Source organism: Lactuca sativa, chromosome 8 (genome assembly GCF_002870075.4).
Source record: "Lactuca sativa cultivar Salinas chromosome 8, Lsat_Salinas_v11, whole genome shotgun sequence".
Taxonomy (NCBI): Eukaryota; Viridiplantae; Streptophyta; class Magnoliopsida; order Asterales; family Asteraceae; genus Lactuca; species Lactuca sativa.
The window spans coordinates 117,482,308-117,501,923 of record NC_056630.2 but is presented as its reverse complement, the minus strand read 5'-3'; the positions used below and the strand labels follow the sequence as shown (position 1 = coordinate 117,501,923).

The window sequence follows — 19,616 nt, the reverse complement described above, 5'->3', positions numbered from 1 at the left end:
TTTTAAACTAGGGCACTCAGGCATTAGATTATGCATCATACCCCATCTCTCAAGTCTTCATTTTTGCATCCCACCAGCAAGCATGTAGCAATCTAAATCCAAATAGTCTTCCAAATTCCATGCTGACGTCGGAGGCGACAACAAAACCGTAATTCTATAACCAGGATGCAAAGAGAAAATAAAACTATATATATAATATACAACAAAAGTACAACAAAATACTAAAGAATCGTGCTAAAAGCACGTGTCAGCTAAAAATCAATTGTCGATAAAAACAATGCCATCAAAATGAAAATTTTCATCCATATAATCAAAATTTTGTTATGATAAAATTTGCAATCGCTTGATTAGGTTCTGTTTTTCTTTTTTTAATTTTTTATTTTTTACTAGAAGTAAAGGAGTGACAAAAAACTGAAAATGGATAATCGAACTGAACCACATAATGTTTGCTTTATTTGGTTTGGTTGGATAAACTATTTAATTAATATATATTTTTCCTTATTTAGTTTGGTTTGATTAAATTTTCGTTACTTTGGTTAAACCGAATAAACTATTTAATTAATATATATTTTTATAGTTTATATTTATAAATTAATATTTTATATAGATTAGTTACTAAAAATGATTTCCATACCTTATTATTTAATTATTAACCATTATAAATTTATAATTGTTTTATTTTTGTATTAAAAACTACGATTAATTAACCAAATGTCAATGAACCTACATTCTTTTATTTCCTCTTTATACATTACTAAAGTTATATTAATATGCATGTATATCGTGAAAGACCAATATAATATGTTATGTATTAGTGTATTTTTTTATTTGGTAAAAGTTTGGTAAGTTTTTTTAGTTTAATATTTGTTTATATGTGAAATTTTATCTGGTTTAACCAGTAAACTAAATCGAATAAACCAAAACTGATTAAACCAAACATTTTTTTTTGGTTTGGTTATAATTAATTTTAATTTATAAAAAAACCGATAAAACTAAATCGATTAAACCGAAAATACCGACGAATAACACCCCTAACTAAAAGCACCATATATGTAACATCAAAAAGACTAAAACTTGACCATATACATAGAAACAACAACCGACTCTTTATCTAAAATTTTACATTAAAAACGTCAAAAGGATTGTTGATTTCAAGTTTTGAAATCCTTAACAAGGCTTTCATCAAAAATTGTAAGAATTTTTCTTTAATTTCTAGATTTTAATGACTTTATGGTAAAAACAAGTATTTCACGACATGAACATTATATAATACATCAAAAGATTATCAATGAAATTTTCACCAGACTATAAATTGTAAGGTAGTTTTTTATCACGTCATCCACCCACTTTATGCGAGATTAAGCCTTGGCAAATCTGAAAGCCATAATAAATCATAAATTTCAATTTCTTAACACAAATAAGATGTGATAAAAAGATTAAAATTCAAAACTTTACCCCAACTCGGAGAGTTTCATGTGGGAGACTGCATAATCAACAAAGAATGCATCCTCATCCTATTTCAAAAAATTTAAAAATAAATAAGCATCCAATTTTACACAATATCAATATTTAAAGATGAAGTGATTAAGTGGGAATGGACTCACAACAGCATATTTCTCAACAAGGGATCGAAATATTGGGTCTTCAAGAAGAGCCTTGTCAGTAGGTAGCTTGAGAAACCCTTTTTTCTCACCAGCAAGAAGCTCTCTGTTTGTATTAATTTAGTGGCTATAAGAAATAAAACCAACAAACTACAAGAATAAAAAGGACTTTCAATCTCACATAAAGTAGCTGTTGTCAAAGATAAGAGGAGTTGAAGTCCATGGTCCTTCAAATCCAGATATTTCCTTATGTGCACCTCCCAAAGTATGACCACCAGATAGAGTTACAATGTCTATGCCTTCAAGACCCATGGTTTCAACAAATACTTCCCTTAAATGGTCGTTACCTTTGGTTGCATCAGGAAGACGCCCTTCATTTGGGATCTCTTTTTTGTCCTAAAATGATAAACATAGGTAAGTTTGTTAAGTTATATGTTTATTTTGTCATTATTATATAGTATATGGGTTCCCTTTGTAACATTTTGTATTATATATACTAAAATATACATCTACAATCCCTAAGGGGTTTAAGCTAGGGCTATGTGTTTACTACCGTACGTAAGAATGATCACAAGATTTTTTCTCGTGTCTATTTCTACAAGCGATCTTTCCTATGCCGTCGAACATGCCATTGTTTCGCAACACATCAGAACTTCGCGAAGCTCTGTCTGCTATAGTACCTAATCTCTTATGTGCCATTGAACCTCCCATTGTTCCACTGATTATTATACTGCAAAAGACCTTCGGGACAAATTGGATGAATTTTTTCGCAACAATAAAATGTCTTGCATGCTACAACTGCAACTGCAAGAATAATTTCACAATAACAAAAATGGATCAAGTTCTATCACTAACTACTTTCACACTCTCAAAAACCTTGTTAATGATCTCAAAGATGTTGACTCTAATATTACTGATATTAAATTAGTTTTGCAAATCCTTAGACAATTACCTCCCTCATACCACAACATTGTAAACGTCATCACTAATACCGAGCCTTTTTCCTCGTTCCTCGAGGGCAAAAATATCTTCCTGTTGCACGAATCTAGGGAATCCTCTACATATTTGTCTCTTGACAATAACTTATCTCAAAGCTCTACTTTGTACTCTTCTTCTAACAATACTAAAAAGCAGAGGAATAATTGTTCAAAAATTGCAATAGTAGCAAGAATTCTTAAAAGAAGGGACATAATGTTCTTGATCAACCACAAAATATTAGGAAATGGTCAATCCTACTTTGGTTCTGTAGTCTCCCTACATTTTTCTACACAAAATCAAGTTACAGATCATGGTGGCATGGACTTGGTGGATTTAGACGACAAAAGATGCAACAACACCCAATGAGCCCACTACAGATCCACGTTGGTCCAACACTCCAGCAGGTTCATGACGCCCCTTCTGACCGGGTTTTCTTCAGCCGAGTATGGCCCAACTTTTGCTTACAACCCAAACATTTTTAGACAACCCATTGCCTTCACTCCGGCCCAAGTGTTGTTGCCTTCCTTAACGCAAATAGTAGCACCATATCAGCATTTTGCAACCTCACAACAATCAACCATCATCACCTTTCTCTTTCGGTGGTCATGCTCAAGCTTTTCTGCATCAGTATACTGATATAGCCTCAGTTTTTCAAGATATGTCAATTCAGAAACCACCTGACAACAACTATTATATAAACTCTGGTGCTAGATCTCACATGTCTTTTAACTCACGTAACATGCTTTCTTTACCATCATGTGAATCTAAATCTATAATAGTTGGCAATGGTGTTATACTTCCGATTACTTACCACTACAAGAAAAATCCTAAATAGCTACGGAACGTTACTATGGAATCAAAATCCGTTGCTATTTTACTACGGAATATGCTACGCAACGACTTGTCGTAGCTATTTTGCTACATAAATGGTTACGGAATTGCATTATGTAGCTAAATCTTAAATAGCTACGTAAAGTTGTTACGGAATCTAAATTCATAGTTAATTTATTACGGAATATATTACAAAATGGTTGGTTGTAACTAATTTGCTACGAAAATGGCTACGGAATTGCATGTCGTAGCTAAATCTTGAATAGTTGCTACGGAATTAAATTTCGTAGCTAGTTTACTACAAATAATGCTACAAGTTTTTTGGTTGTAGCTAGTTCTCTATAAAACTTGTTACAAAATCCATGATTGTAGCTAGTTGACTATATAATTGGCTACGAAATAAAAATACGTAGCTAGTTAGCTATGGAATTAAGATCCGTAATTATTTTGCTAGGAAAATTTGCTACAAAATAAAATTTTGTAGCTAATCTATTATGAAACTTGTTACAAAAAGGTGAATTTGCAAAATAGCTACGAAATCCAAATCCATAGGTATTTGACTATGGAAAATTCCGTAGTTAAGTAGTTACGAAATATGTTTCCGTAGCAAAAATATAGAAGATTATTAAAAAAATATATATTAAAAATACACAATTATCTTTGAAAACTCAACAACAAAAATAAAAATAGTCAAACTATCAAATGGTCAAATAGTCAACTTAGCAAAATTTTTAGACATAGGTGAAGTATCATGAGTTTACAAAAGAAGAGCAAGATCTTGCTATAGAAGAAGAGAAGAGGAATTCATTGTACTTCCGATTATACCCTCAGCTTTAAGTTTAGAGAAAAACATAAAACAATTCTCAAACGCTTGTCTTGCCCAATATCTTCATCCAATTACACCAAAATAAAAATATTAAATTAAAAAAAATAAAAAAGATGTAAAACACAACAAAAAAAAGTCAACCGATTCATCTTTCTCTTTTGGTTTTGCAGAAAATATTAGCTTATTCGATCCTCTATCAGCCAAGACCACGTTGACTTTGACTTTCTGCATAAGTCAAACATCTTCAAATCGTTTCTAAACATTAAAAGCGATGTTTGTTTACAAGATGAATAATTCAAACCTGACTAACAAACGAAGACAAATATTTGAGTTTTTCTTGGTCATAAATTGCAAGAAGGTCCTCAAGTTTCATATCAAGTGATATTTCACCCTCCATCTTTTTAGGATCTATGGTCGATATTGGTAATGCGTTGTGACAGATTGTGATGTTTTCAAACTTTAAGGGCAAATAGGAGGACGAGGACCCATAATATAAACTACTGAACATACCATCCTCATTCCTCAGTTTCCTCATTCTTCAATTTTCCCCCATCTCCGTTTACGTCATTATCCACTGAACAACTGCCAACCCTTTACCAACACAAATCAACAATTTTCCGTTCGGTCGGAAATGCGCGTTGGTAATATTTGATTTTATTTTTTATTTTTTAAGTAGTAGGGACAATTTGGTAAATATGAGAATGTTGCAGGGTGAGCTTCACCGAATCATTGGGGTTTGATTTTGCCCTACTCTCACTTTCCCTCTTCTCTATCTAATCACACGATACCTCAGGTTGCATCATCCCCGATCTGCAATCAGTCGGCCATCCCTTCCGCCTCCAGCCGACCATTGCCTCCGCCAACGACATCACCTCCGCCATCACCGCCGGCAGCAAATCCCTCCAGCTCCTTCAAAGCCGTCGACGCAACATACCTTCTCCCTTCCACTGTCGGTACGACATGCAACCCACCACCCCTTAAACAAGTAAAGTTGCTCCTCTTTCTCACAGTGTGAACGAAGATCAACATCGCCTCTCTCTCTCTTGCCGCCGCCACCACCGTCGAAGTCGCTGCTGCAGCTGGTGGACGATCCGATTTCAGCTTTTTTTTTCCAAGTTTTGGTAAAAAAAACCCTAACTTATTTTTTCTATTACATCGATTGAGTTTTAGGTTTAATTTGATAATTCGTATTGGTTAACGGTAATTAAAATTAGAATTGTGAATATTTGAACAATGTATCCATCAACAATTAACTTCCACTTTGATTTCTGGATTGAATTTTCATTTTGATTTGGAAGTTTTGTTTACCTACAGAAATCAAACCTTACGCTTTTCATGACTGGGAGATTAAGACACGTCGTGCTTGGTATAATCAACAAACTCGTTTCCTCACCCACCATAGAAGAACAAAAATTCTATCTTCTTAACATAGTGATTCAGAGTTATGGCTATGATGCTGTAGCAGTTTTATTGTTTTTAGTTTTGTCTAAATATGATTTTTCCATATATTGTTTGAAATGTTTTGAACATCTTGACATCATCAAAGCCAAATTAGAAAATGCATGCCCTGGTGTAGTTTCTTGTGTTGATCTTCTTGTGGTGGCGGCTTATGAGAGTGTGATTCTAGTAAGTAACCACATTCATCTCCCAATCATTTCCCTTTTCACCTTTTTCCTCTTCATATCATTCAAGAACACATGAAACTTTAGGTTATTAATATCTAATTTCTTTTACAGGCTGGTGGACCATTTTATCCAGCTCACACAGGTAGAAAAGACAGCAATCGATCTTTCTCTCAACTCCTATGAGCTTCCTAGTCCCTTATATGATCTTACTACAAATATTGCAAGATTTGCAACAGGGGGTTTTCACTGATAAAGAAACAGTCACTCTTTTAGGTACACAATTCAATCATCTATTCTTCAGTTCTCTACTCTAGTTGCTTCAGTTCTTAATCTATATAGTTTCATTACAGGTGCTCATAGTACTGGAATGATTCACTGCAAGTTCTTTGAAAAAAGACTATACAACTTTGGTGGAACAAATAAACCAGACCTATTAATGGATTCTTAATTTCTTGAATTATTAAGATCATTATGCAACAACTGATCCAATCACCATCAACATGACCATCACCATCACCTTCTTCATCAAAAACTAGAAGGTAGCAGGGAATGAAGATGGATTATGAAGGAAAAGGTTCAAGTTTTGGGAACTCTTTGACTTTTTCCGGATGCTTTTGTTCTAGTTTATAACCGTTAGATTCTACTTCTGCACCATGGTAGACTACACACTATTTTTTATTAATTTATAGTATTATTTTTTTTAAACGGCTAACAACTTTTTTGGTTTAATATGCAGTTAACACTTAACAGTGATCACTGTGTACATATTCGTGAAGTCATTTGGTCAAAGGGTACTCTTTTTTCTCTCTCTAGAATAATCACTCTCTCTCATGGTTTTAATATTTTATTTATTTATTTATTGAAACAGAATGTAAATGGTTTTATTGTTAGTGGTGTACGTTGCATATGTATACAATGCAGGTAGTTTAGTAGGCTACATTCTTCTAAGTGTTAGCAGTTGGTTTATGGCCATTTCATGGCGTTTTGCTCCTTATTTGTTCAATCCATCCGGTTTCAAGTGGCAAAAGTGAGTTTATTTTTTCTTTTTATAATTTATGACATCATCTTTATATTTTATACTTTTTTTTGTTTTCCATTTTTAGGACGGTAGAGGACTTCAGAGACTAGACAAATTAGCTCTTCTATAGAGGTGGAATTAGTGTTAAAGGAGAAGAAAGTTGGGAAGCTTGGTGAGATGAAGAATTGGTACTACAATTTTTAAAAAATATCCTTGTTTTTCCATTACCATGTATTTATATACAATTCTTAATTATGATAAAATGTGATTCTTTTGTAGTCTCATATTCGAAGAAGGGTTATGGAGACGATTTTTAGCCTACGGTTATTCATATTCCAATATGGTGTTGTTTACAAATTGGATGTGCAAGATTCAAATACATCATTATCCGTAAGAATTTGAATTTCAAAATCTAGACAAGTCCCATCTTTTTCAAAGAGTTATATATGCTTTATTATAATCTTATTTGCGTTTTAATAATCTTTTATCATGTTTTGTAATTCAATAATTTTTACCCTACATCATATTCACATATAACACAAAAACAATTAACTACAAAAGTGGTCCCTTTGTGGAAAAGGTTTCAATTCTGGACTAAACACGATAAAAATCCAAAACGAAGGGAAGATTTTTGTAAATTCATAAGAAAATTTATTCTATTTCTATAAACCAACCAAACATAATGAATCTTTCCATTCCTACATGTGTACGTATGTTTCTAATGTTTCTTGGTTTCGAAGAAATTTTGCACAAGTAAAATGTACCGGTGCCTACAATAACCTTCTCATGGCATGTTAGTTTTATATAATTTTCTTTTTAGTTCTTATTGTGTTTTACTAAACTAGTTCCATTTTACAAAGTGTTGAAGAAGCAGAGTGTGAAAGGGCATATGGGTTGGCTAGTGATCTCTATGTGTCAATCTTTGATCGTACAAAGGCCACCTGAGTAAGTATGATTCATTATTTTCTTTGATTTTTATATAAACCAATGTACAAGCCTTTATAAAATCGTCTCTCAAATCACTATAGGTTGCAATGAGAGAAGCACATGAAGAGGTTGTGCAAAAGGCGATGTCCATTTTTAACACCATTTCAGTGGGATTTGGTTCTGCTAGACAAAAATACGAAAAAAAAATCATATGTTTTTGAAAAAGGCTTTTGAGGTAATTTTTTTGTGCTTTACATCATTTATAATATTTAACGGTCAAATTTCTTGTTTAGTCATTCGTTCTTGTTTTTACTGGTTATATTGAAATATTGTAGGATCATAAAAAGAAAGACTTATGTCTTAAACCAAATTACCTTAGTTGAGATGCAACACGGACATTATGAGGATATTCAACAGAAAAATATAAGGATGGTCAACAAGAGAACGTGGAGTTTCAACAGAAAAATATGGATGTTCAAGCAAAGTTTGAACAACTTGCACAAGCTTTGAATGAGTAGGTTAAAACTTTTATTAATCAATGATAGAATATTATGTATCGAATAATATTTTATATTTAATTAGTAGCCACTTTTGATTTTGAAATATGTATCTTTTGATATATTGGATATTTCTTTTAGTTTCTATAGAAATACTCTTTTACTTGTGGTTTTATATTAATTGCATTTTTATAAATTGATATATTAGTCTAATTGAATAATCAAAATTTATTGAATAATGGTATGGAACAATTGCCACGGAATTTGCTACGGAATTAGTTATGTAAAAATTGCTATGGAAATTGCTACATAAAAGTTGCTATGTAATTTGCTACGGAATTAGTTACGGAAAAATTGCTATGAAATTTGCTACGGAAAAGTTGCTACGGAAATATTGCTACGAAATTAGTTATGGAAAAATTGTTATGGAATTTGCTATGGAAAAGTTGTTACGGAATTTGCTACGGAAACATTGCAAAGGAATTTGTTACGGAAAAATTGTTATCGATTTTGCTACGAAAATGCTATGGAACTCAATTTACAACGGAATATATGTCGTAGAAACCGTCATAGCAAAATTGCTACGGAATTATAATTCCGTAGCTAAACAATTTGCTACAAGAAATAAAGTTACGGAGTCTAATTGAAAATTTGCGTAACAAATTTCGTAGTTATTCAGCTTTAGCTACGGAATTTCAGTTTTTGGCTACGAAATTTTTCGTAGCTAAATAGAAATTTTCTTGTAGTGTACATAGGACAAATATTTTTTCCTCATTCTCATACTCATTTGGATTTAAATAAGACAAAACTACACAAATGGTCCCTGTGGTTTGCTGAAAATTGCCACTTTGGTCCAAAAATGTTTGGACTAGCACCAGAGGTTCAAACTTTTCATTTTGTTGCGAATTTGGTCCGATTTTGTTTGAACTTTTTTATAAAGATGATTTTGCCCCTTATTATTTAATATTTTAATTTTCTTTTATTACAACAATTAAAAAGAATTAAAAATAAAAGAAAAAAGAAAATACTGTCTTTCTCTCCCTCTCTCTCTCTCTCACATCTTCTTCTTCTTCCTCAAGAACGCTGAAGAATATCTTCCGCCACCACCACCATCCGACCGTCGTCCTCCACCACCATTGTTTGACCACCGTCCTCCACAACCACAATTTGCCATATCCATCTCCACCTAAATGAAATCAGATGAACACACACAAAATCAGATCAGATGAACACACACACACACATATAAAAACGAAATCTGATGAGCAAACACAGATCAACACAAACATCCATCGATTTTTCAACAGATACCACACAAACACACACACATACATATTAAACACACACACACACACACTCGAACAAGACAAACGAGAGATTAAACACACAAACACCACAACAGATCTGAATAGCTAGGGTTTCAAAAAACTAGAAGGACATCAGTCGAGTTCAGCGTCAGCCTTCATCGGTGTAAGATCTGAGAAGGGTTCGTAAAGAGGTGGTGGTCGCCACACCTCAATCGATTAGGTTGAGTCCAGCGCCGCCATTACTAGGGTTTCAGCTCGCCACCATTACAAACCCTAACCTGTTACATATTCGTTTCAGAGATGGGGGCGATAAGGAGAAACACGATGGTTGGATAGATCTACACTGAGAACAGCGACGAGGAGGGAACAAGTCTAAAACCTAGCCGCTGCCGCCTTCGACCCCATACTAGATCTTGATTCGTTATGGTTGTTAACGATGACCGGGTCGTAGAGTGTCTTGCTAGGGCTTCTTTTAAAAGGAGGAAGAGGAGGAGGAGATCGTCGTCTAAGGATGAGATCAGAGACACATTACTCGATCTGATTTCGTCTTCTTGAATGTGTTCATTAGAAAACCCTTCATCAGATCTGATTTCATGTATGTTTTCTTGAGTGTGCGTGTTTGGAGAATAAACTTAAAAAATATGGAGTGTTTGTGTATGTGTTCATATGAATATGTGTTCCTGAGTTTCAATGTGTGTTCTTGAGTGTTTTGTATTTGCAGAGAGAGAGAGAGAGAGGTAATTTTTTATTAATTTTTTTAAGAGAGAGAGAGAGGGGATAAATTTTTATTAATTTTTTAATCATAAAAATATATAAATAAATAAATAAACTGAAAAAACAAAAAAGAAGGGTAAAATCGTCATTTCAAAAAAGTTTAAAGTAAATTGGACCAAACTCGCAATAAAATGAAAAATTTGGACCTGTGGTGCTAGTCCAAACATTTTTGGACCAAAGTGGCAATTTTTAGCAAACCATAGGGACCATTTATGCAGTTTAGTCTTTAAATAATATACTTATCTCAAATCACATTGTCAAATCTTGTGTTTGTTCGTCGTTTACGGTCGATAATTTGGTTTCTGTTAAATTTGACCCTTTTGCTTTCACTATGAAGGACTTTGATACAGGTACACTCATCTAAAGATGTGACAGTGTCGATGATCTCTACCCCATCCTTCCTTCATCTTCTTCCTTGTTATCGACTACATTTCTAGAGGAAGTGTTTCTTCCCACACGACATCGTCGACTAGGACATTTTGATCTCCTATTTTTAGATTTTTTGCACTCTAGACATTTAATTTCTAGTTCTGCTAAAAAACTTCCACTCTGTCATGCCCGTCAGCTTGGGAAACATTATTGTTTATCATTTAAGTCGTCTAAAACAAAAACTTCTCGTATGTATGTTTGAGCTTATTAATTATGATTTTTGGAGATCTCGTGTTTCAAGTATTAGTGGCTTCAAATATTATATTTTGTTTTTAGACGATCTTTTTCATTTTTTATAGGTGCATGTTTCCACTTCATGTTGCATATGATGTTTTTAGTGTTTTCTCTAATTTTCATGCATATGTCAAAACACGATTCAATCATAACATTCAAAATTTTCAGTGTGATAATGATCGAGAATTTAATAATCAACTTTTATTAACTTTTTTTTGTCAAATGGCATTAAAGTTAGGTTTTCTTGTCCTTACACTTCATAAAAAATCCAAGAAATTGTGCATGATGTACAATTTATCTACAAAATCATTCAAACCTTTCCGTTTTAAGCATCTTTTTCACCAAAATTTTGGGCGGAAGCTCTCTTGACTATTGTTTAGATGCTTTGTTATCAAAACACCTCTTTCATAGCCTCCCACAAGTTATCTCATCGATCTTAGCATGTGCCTATCTCGGCCCCTCTTCCAATCATCGTGTTGATCTTGTCACACACTGTGTCCTTATCTTTCATCATGTCATATTTGATGAAGATCCTTTCCCTTTTCCCGAATTTCATGTTGCCCCTTAAACATTTGATTATGATAATTTCGTCTCTGATGACCTTCCTCCTCAACATATCGTCACCCATTTACCTATCTCGACTGCCTCTTTTGTGGCATCTCCAACTGCTCCCCCTTCCTCAAGCACTCTCGTACTTGATGTCAATCCATCTTTTGCTTAAAGATACTATTACTCCTAAGGAAGTCACTATACATCTACTTCCACCTTTCCCACCCACCCCTTCCCTCTTGTCATCATATGGCCACTCACTCCCATACTGGTTCTCTTAAATCTAGAAAAACTTCATCCTTTTTGGCCACCTCAGATGTCTATCTGATTCCTAAACCCATAGCTCAAGCTCTCTGTGACCCTCACTGAAAGTCGGGACGAGATGCATGCTCTTTCCTCAAACCACACATGGAATCTCGTTCCTCTCCCTTCTCATGCTAACATTATTGGTTGTCATTGACTTTATCGTCATAAGTTTGACAGTTCCGGTAACCTTGAACTCTATAAGGGTCGCTTTGTTGCTCATGGTTTCTATCAACAACCCAATCTTGAGTTCGGTGGCTACTTTAGTCCTGTGGTAAAACCATGACTATTCTTATTGTGCTTAGAACTTTTATCCCTAAACAATGGCCGTTCAATCACCTCAATGTCAAAAATGCCTTTCTACACGGTGATTTCTCCGATGAAGTCTACATGAAACAGCCCTTAGCTATGTTCTATCCCTAAACAATGGCCGATCAATCACTTATTGATTATTTATTAAATTATTTGATTGTTAATATATATATATATATATATATATATATATATATATATATATATATATATATTCAACTCTTGTATTTAATTAGAAAATTATTATTATTTTATGAAAATAATATTTTGAGAAAAAACTAGCTATTTAATCATATGGTATGATTTAATATGTAGTGTACAAATTATTGGAACTTTGGTAGTTCTTTTATATAAATTATATATAACTTGTACATCGAAGTGATAATACCTGTTTAATTGGAAACATCACATATCTTACTCTTACCTCAAAACCATAGCTTTTAAGAGAGTATGGGAGGTTGCTTGGCAACCTCCCTTTTACATACTTCATACCTCTAATGCACCTTACCTTTGACTTGTGAAGGGGTATGGCATGTAGATCTCATGGATTAGTATACATAGAGAGTAAGGCTTTCATTTGAAAGACTAGTTGTTTGAATCTTTTCTCTTTTATCTCTTAGAACCGTAGGTATATTCCCTTCTCCATCTCTTCTTGTCTTTTAAAGCTAGTTGAAGATTTGGTGCTTAAAAGTGCTTCTCCCTTATTGCTTAATTGCGTTAAGCACTTAAAGGCTTAAGAAATACTTCATACAAGAGAGAACTGTCATTCTTGGTGGGTTAATCTGGTTTGTGGATACGTCATAGATTAATTGTATTCTTGAGTTTTTTTCCATCTTCATCAACTCCACAAAACCAAGCGGGATCAAAATCTTCAAAAGTTTTATTCTTAACATCATATGGTTTTCATAATTCTAGTTCATGTAACTGGATCCTCTTGGTGGTTTTGTTAAAATGGTTTAAAAATAAACTAATTATTTTAAAGTCTTTCGTTTGCAGTATAAAATTGTTTTATAAAAGATATCGTTTTAGCATCCTAAAACCCATGATTTGTTGTCTTCATTACCTCTCTTAGCTTTCAAAGCAACCCTTATTTTATATGTTGATGATATTATTCCCATAGCATCCTCATCTTTTCTCATCACATAGGTAATTACTCGCTTGTCATCTGAGTTTCTTATGGATTTAGGACCTATTTCCCATTTCTTAGCATTTCTGCTTCACAGACTGACAATGGACTTTTCTTATCCCAAACTTCTTTTGCTTGAGAAATCCTTTCTCGTGCCAACATGTTGACATGCAATCAATCTAGTACTCCGACAGACACGAAGCCCAAGCTCTCTCATGAGGGTTCTCCAGTGGCTGATCATACACTCTACTAGATCTTTGTAGGGGAACTACAGTATCTGACCTACACTTGCTCGGATATTGCATGTGTTGTTCAACCAATCTGTCTTTTAATGTATGATATACGTGAACCACATTTTCTTTCCCTCAAGTGTATCCTTTGCTACATTCATGGTACTCTATCACATGACATCTTCCTTCGTCCGTCCTCTTTCAATCGCTTGGTCTCTTACTCTAAAGAGGACTAGGTCGGGTGTCCTCAGACTCGTCGGTCCACCTCTAGGGGTTGTGTCTATCTTGATGATAATATCGGGTCGTGGTTCTCCAAGTGTAACACATTGTCTCTCGTTCCTCGGTTGAAGCTGAGTATCGAGGGTAGCCAATGTTGTTGCCGAAGCTGCCTAGCTTTGCAATATTATACTCAAGTTATATTGTCCATTTTCTAGAGCCACACTTATGTTTTGCGGCAATGTGAGGCTATGTATTTAGCTTCAAAACCGGTTAATGCAACAATGTGACATCCCCATTTTCATGGCCAGAAAAAGACCGATTTTGTTTATGCTTTATAAAAATCAAAGTACATCTTTTAATAAAAAATGTTGCGAAATTTGTACCCAGTAAAACATGATCAATTCGTTATCAAAGCATTTCCGAAGAAATGTATTTTTATTCATTTAAAACATTGGGATGTCATCGTCAATATAGACACATAAGCATAAATAAAACTTAAATTGAGTATCACTAGTGATCGATATCTTCTTAATCTCTCAGTGTAATGTGACTTCATATCAACACATATAAATAAACTGAGTGGGTTAGGTTGGGAAACCTGGTGAGTACATAGGGTTTTCAACCCACAATAATATAATTATTATGTTTAATCATCAAACAGTTAACCCACTTACCCATCCCCATTATCTTCTTTACTCTTAAGGATCTACCCTAAGAATCAACTATTTCTCGTCCATTCATTCCTAAGGATTTTCCTAAGGAATAGGTACGAAGTCCATCGTTGTCAATGACACAGCTGTCAAGCACAGCTGCTAGTTCTATCACTTAGGCGCAGCTGCCATAATTGTGACATTCTATATGAGGCGCAACTGCCAGTATTGTCCTTCGAGCACAGCTGCTAGGGTTATCTCGTTTATTAACAGTATCGTTTTCGAGAGTCCACTCGCAATACATGTCAATGGGTTTTTAGAGTACAACGGTGAACACATCGTTCACAACACCTACAGGTTGCAAGCCTGCCAGTGTTCCACTGGACTGTCTAGAATAATCTGTGGTTGTCATCCATACTCTGCTAGATGACGGGCCCAACATTTGGGAACAAGGCTTCTCACATCATCCACCTCTCACCCTTACCTCATGGTCTATATCACTTCTCAACTCATCATCCAACTCATATTTCATCTACCCATGTTTTACCCAACATATTATGTAGATATAAATACATATACAATTTAAATCATATAAAACTTGTATAAAATCGTTCATCCAGCATAGACAACAAGTATACAGATAATATGCACACATAGCACGTAATTTATATAAAATAATTCATATCTATGTGTAAGATGAAAGGGACCATGCACTCACTTGATAAAGTGGTGACTCGGTACTCGGACAACGCTTCGTTTACTTTAAAATAATTTCCTTCGACAAAGCCTAGTATTATTACCACTAGATTTTAGTCTAATATTTACCGTGACTAATTATTAGTCTTATTATTATTATATAAGCGTGTAAACAATACTTTCCAACCATTATGTACAGACAGGGCCAGACATAAAACACCGGAGGACAGGACCATTTTGGCATATAACACTTCTGAAATCCAACAACCCTATGCGGCCCTTTAAACCAGATTTCCCGTACCGCGAGTAGTTAAAAAGATATTATAACGACACTTATATAACAATAGCTCAAATATTTATTATAAGTTCATAATAACAATACTAATTTTAAATATAAGCTATATTAAAATAGGGTAATCATAACTTACTTACAAGGGAGGTTTTAGCTAGGAGTCAGGTGAATCTTTCTAAGAAAGATTCGTGCAGCGCTTCAGCGCTCACCTTACTATACTAAAACTACAGAAGGAGAAGTTGAATCACGAGGGACCGAAATGCTTAGGGGATAAGAAGATAAAGACTCTTGAATTAAGAGAATGGTGTAAGAAATATGAGAGCCCATGCCTTCTATTTATAGTAATTGAATTTACAAAATCTATCCTCCATAATTACTTAATGACCTTATAGTTATATAAACTACTAAACACCCCTTCATAATACTATTTTAAATATATTTAACGATATTTGTACTAAAATAATGTTGAAAGTACTCAATACTAGTCTTATAATAATCGCATCGTCAATACCTTTCTGATGATATATACATTTGTATATATATGTGTACGTATATATGATTTATACTTTATTTTAATACGTAAATATGCTATTATAACTTGTAACTCGTTCATATGAAATCTATTTTTGACGTTCTTTATATCCATGTGTTGATATTTACGAGTACTACAATTTTCATTTTGACGCCGTCAGCTAATTCTCATTCTATCTCAGTTTTACAAAACTGTATCGAATTTATCATGCTCGAAGAGTAGGGACCAAGTTTCGTCCATATCTTTAACATACGAGCTTTACTCTCGACATTATTTATATCCGTGCGTAGGTAAAAACAGGATCTAAAACTCTCATTTAGACTCCATCGGCTAATTCTTGACCAATCTTAAATTTAACAATAGGAGGAGATTATACTGTTAAATGTCCGCGTAAAATTCATAACTTTTACACACGGACTCCGTTTTCGTCTGTCCTTTTACCGTTGAGTTCCTATTAATGAGATCTTCAACTCTCATTTAGGTCACATAGGCCAAAAACCGCTCGAACTAAAATTTGAGTTTCGGGTCGTGCACTGCTATGCCAAATGTTAGAAAATTCATAACTTCCTCACTCGAAGTCACATTTGGGAGTTCTTTTTATGGACGCTCTCAGTTTAACATATTATACGACTTTTGTTTAGATTATTAAGGCTAAAAATTCTTCTATCGTAAATTCACTATTTACGTCTCCCGATGCCGTGCCGGTTTTGCCGAAAAATTGTGACGGGTCATAACTTCTTCGTTATAACTCGGATTTCGGCGTTCTTTATATGTACTGAACCCTTGTAACATATACTACAACTTGGTTAAGATTAATCATTCTTAATAATCTTCCATCAAAAACTCATTTTTGATGTTTATTGTCTCTAAATTGACTAGCCCGGATTTACGGACGTTACAAACAATGAACCAAACATGTGGAAATAGATTTACATTTTGTTTGGGAACATGTTGTGATCAGACATGTACGTCTTTTGCATGTTCCATGAGCTCATCAGTTCGCAAATATTTTTACAATTGGACTTCAATTCCTACTTAGTTATTCAACACGGTTTAAGCATTTGTTAACAACATGATAAATGTGTTAAATTATATGTCCATTTTGTCATTAGTGTGCGTTCCCTTTGTAACATTCTATATTATATATACAGAAATATATACATTTGCATTTCCACAAATCCATCAAAGTCAACCAAGCAAATAAATATTTAATAGTTAGCAGATTTAGGTGAACAAGCCTACTAACCTTTCTTCCTGGATGGAAGGGAACATCAGGGCCTCCGATAACTTCAACAACATCACCAGCCAACTAGATCACGAGATCATGTCGAAAAAAAATTTAATCAAGACAAAAGGGAGAGTAACAGATTAACAAAACCAACGCTTTACCTGATAGAAATCACCATATGAGATGATGGGGAACTGTTCCTTAATAGGCTCAAGTAGGCTGAAAGCGATGCCAAGGCCATTGTTGGCAGCATGGCCTAGCTCAAGATTGTATTGCATGGTGCCGAAAGGACCTTTGGTTTTTGTCTTCACATCATATGTACTAGCAGAGTGCCATCTGTATCACAAAACACCAGTCCATGTACAGATCTCGGTACTAGTTACAAAACTGAGGTACGTTTTGGATTGCCATTTGTAAATATATATGAACTAATTACCCTTAGAAGGATTTCTAGATGACAAACACAAACATACATAAAGTTCTAAACGATTTACAAATTAGTTAAATATATTCATACTAAATTCGTTAGAAAGCTAGTGTCTACAACTGGATGCATAAAAATGGTTTAAGACGCATAAAAATGATGTATACAAAAGGAAAGTAAGATCTTATGCAAGACGGAGCATCAAAGGAGCAATTTTCTTGTCTGCAATAAACCCTCTGAGCTTCCTCTTGGCCTTTTCAACAGCCTTTTGGTATTCCTCGCTAGGGGTGAGCGCGGTGCGGTTCGATGCAATTATTAGCCAAAACATTACCACTAACCGCAAATGCGGTTAATCCATTTTCAAAACCAATTGGTGTGGTTATTTTTGCGGTGCGGTTTTGTTTTTTCTGTGTTGCGGTTATTAACCACATGGATTTAGTGCGGTTATTTTGTGTGGTTTTTAACCAAAGTTTAGAGCTCAAACAGTTTTAAAAGTTCAAACATATTACTTGTAATAACAAAAAAACCATAATGTATAAGATAATTAACTTAAATTTCAAACAATTAATATCTTAAAAATGTCAAATCAATAGTAATTAACAATAAATTTCTTAAAATTGTCTAATTTTACCATTTTTCAAAGTTAAACATAGCAAAAAACCAACACTTTCGCCTTCTAGTATTTTATTCATCTTTCATTCACGAAACTTGTTTTATTTTTAATATTTAATATATTAATAATTAATAAAAGGGTAAATTACACGGATGGTCCCTGTGGTTTAGGGTAAATTAATATCTGCGTGTTTGGTCCCTTACAACTTTTTTTTTTAACTCGGACGATCCCTACTTTATATTTTTGTTGCACGCTTAGTCTCTGTCCGTTCTAAAAAGACTAATTTACCCTTACTGATTTCTTTTACCATTTTTTAAAATATTAGTTATTAAAACCAAATATTAATATATATGAAAAAAATATTAATTTGATATGTGGGCCCACTTCCTCATCCCCTCCCATAAAACCCCACCATCCACCTCCTTCGTTTTCCTGTCCTTCTCAAACGAACCAGCAACACCACCACTTCTATATTCTCCGGCGAGCCACCACCACCAATCAGATGCAATATTAAATAAAAAAGAACCTACGTCGAAAGTCGGTGTTTCTTTGGCAAACATAAACTATAAATCGCACAACCTAGTAAGGGATCTAGGGTTTTCACACCTTGTTCTCTCGTTATTATATGTCAGAAATTGTAGAAAGCTCAACCATGGCAGCCGATGATGGGAACTAGGGTTTCTGAACCACCAATTTTTGTTCCTATTCGTGGGAAAAAAACTTTGGCAACGGTGAAGATGGATTCTAGGGTTTCTGAAGATCGGTAGCGTCTTTATTTGTTCCCCCCTTTATTCAGTTTCGAACCCACTGAATTCCCCCTTCTCTCACATGGAACAAAAAACGATTTGGTTTACCATTGATATTGTCGGTCTCTAGACTGAATCTTTAGGTTTCAAACGTCGATTTCCCATCATCGATCTTCATTATTTTCACTGATTAACGAGACCACTGTTATTTCTAGGATTCCTCATCGATTGGATAGGCATTAAGCGGTGAAGGCATCAAAAGGTGTTCTTCTGCTATCGACAAAAGGGTAGGGGGATTCACCTGAATCTGGTTTTCTTCCAGGATTCATCATCATTTTCTGGTTTTATTTTGGTGTTGAATTTGAGTTACAGGTTTGGTTTTAGATGTATATTCAGATTTAGTGTTGAACGTTAGATGGCTTTATGTTGATTTTTGGGTAATTTGTGTGGTATGGATCTTTGCCCGGAGATGATGACCAGATTTGGTGCCGGTGACTGGAGGTGGTGGTGAGAACGGTAGAGGATTAAGCTGGAATCAATCATTTTTCTAGCAATATATTAATAATTTAATTTATTAATAATAACTGGAATAATATAAAAAGAACTAACAAAATAATAATACTCATTAAGGGCAAAATAGTATTTTTAT

At 34.2% G+C, this 19,616-nt stretch overlaps 1 protein-coding gene across 1 annotated transcript; it reads right to left on the bottom strand.

Annotated features, from left to right (window-relative positions):
- Window positions 1–1,451: 1,451 nt before the first annotated feature.
- LOC111897079 (L-ascorbate peroxidase, cytosolic) lies at window positions 1,452–18,052 on the bottom strand. Its single transcript, XM_042897735.2, is given in 6 exon segments — window positions 1,452–1,514; window positions 1,605–1,707; window positions 1,783–1,997; window positions 17,203–17,265; window positions 17,346–17,520; window positions 17,776–18,052. Coding segments are annotated over 6 exon segments (780 nt in total). The 5' UTR covers window positions 17,937–18,052.
- Between the last annotated feature and the right edge of the window lie 1,564 nt (window positions 18,053–19,616).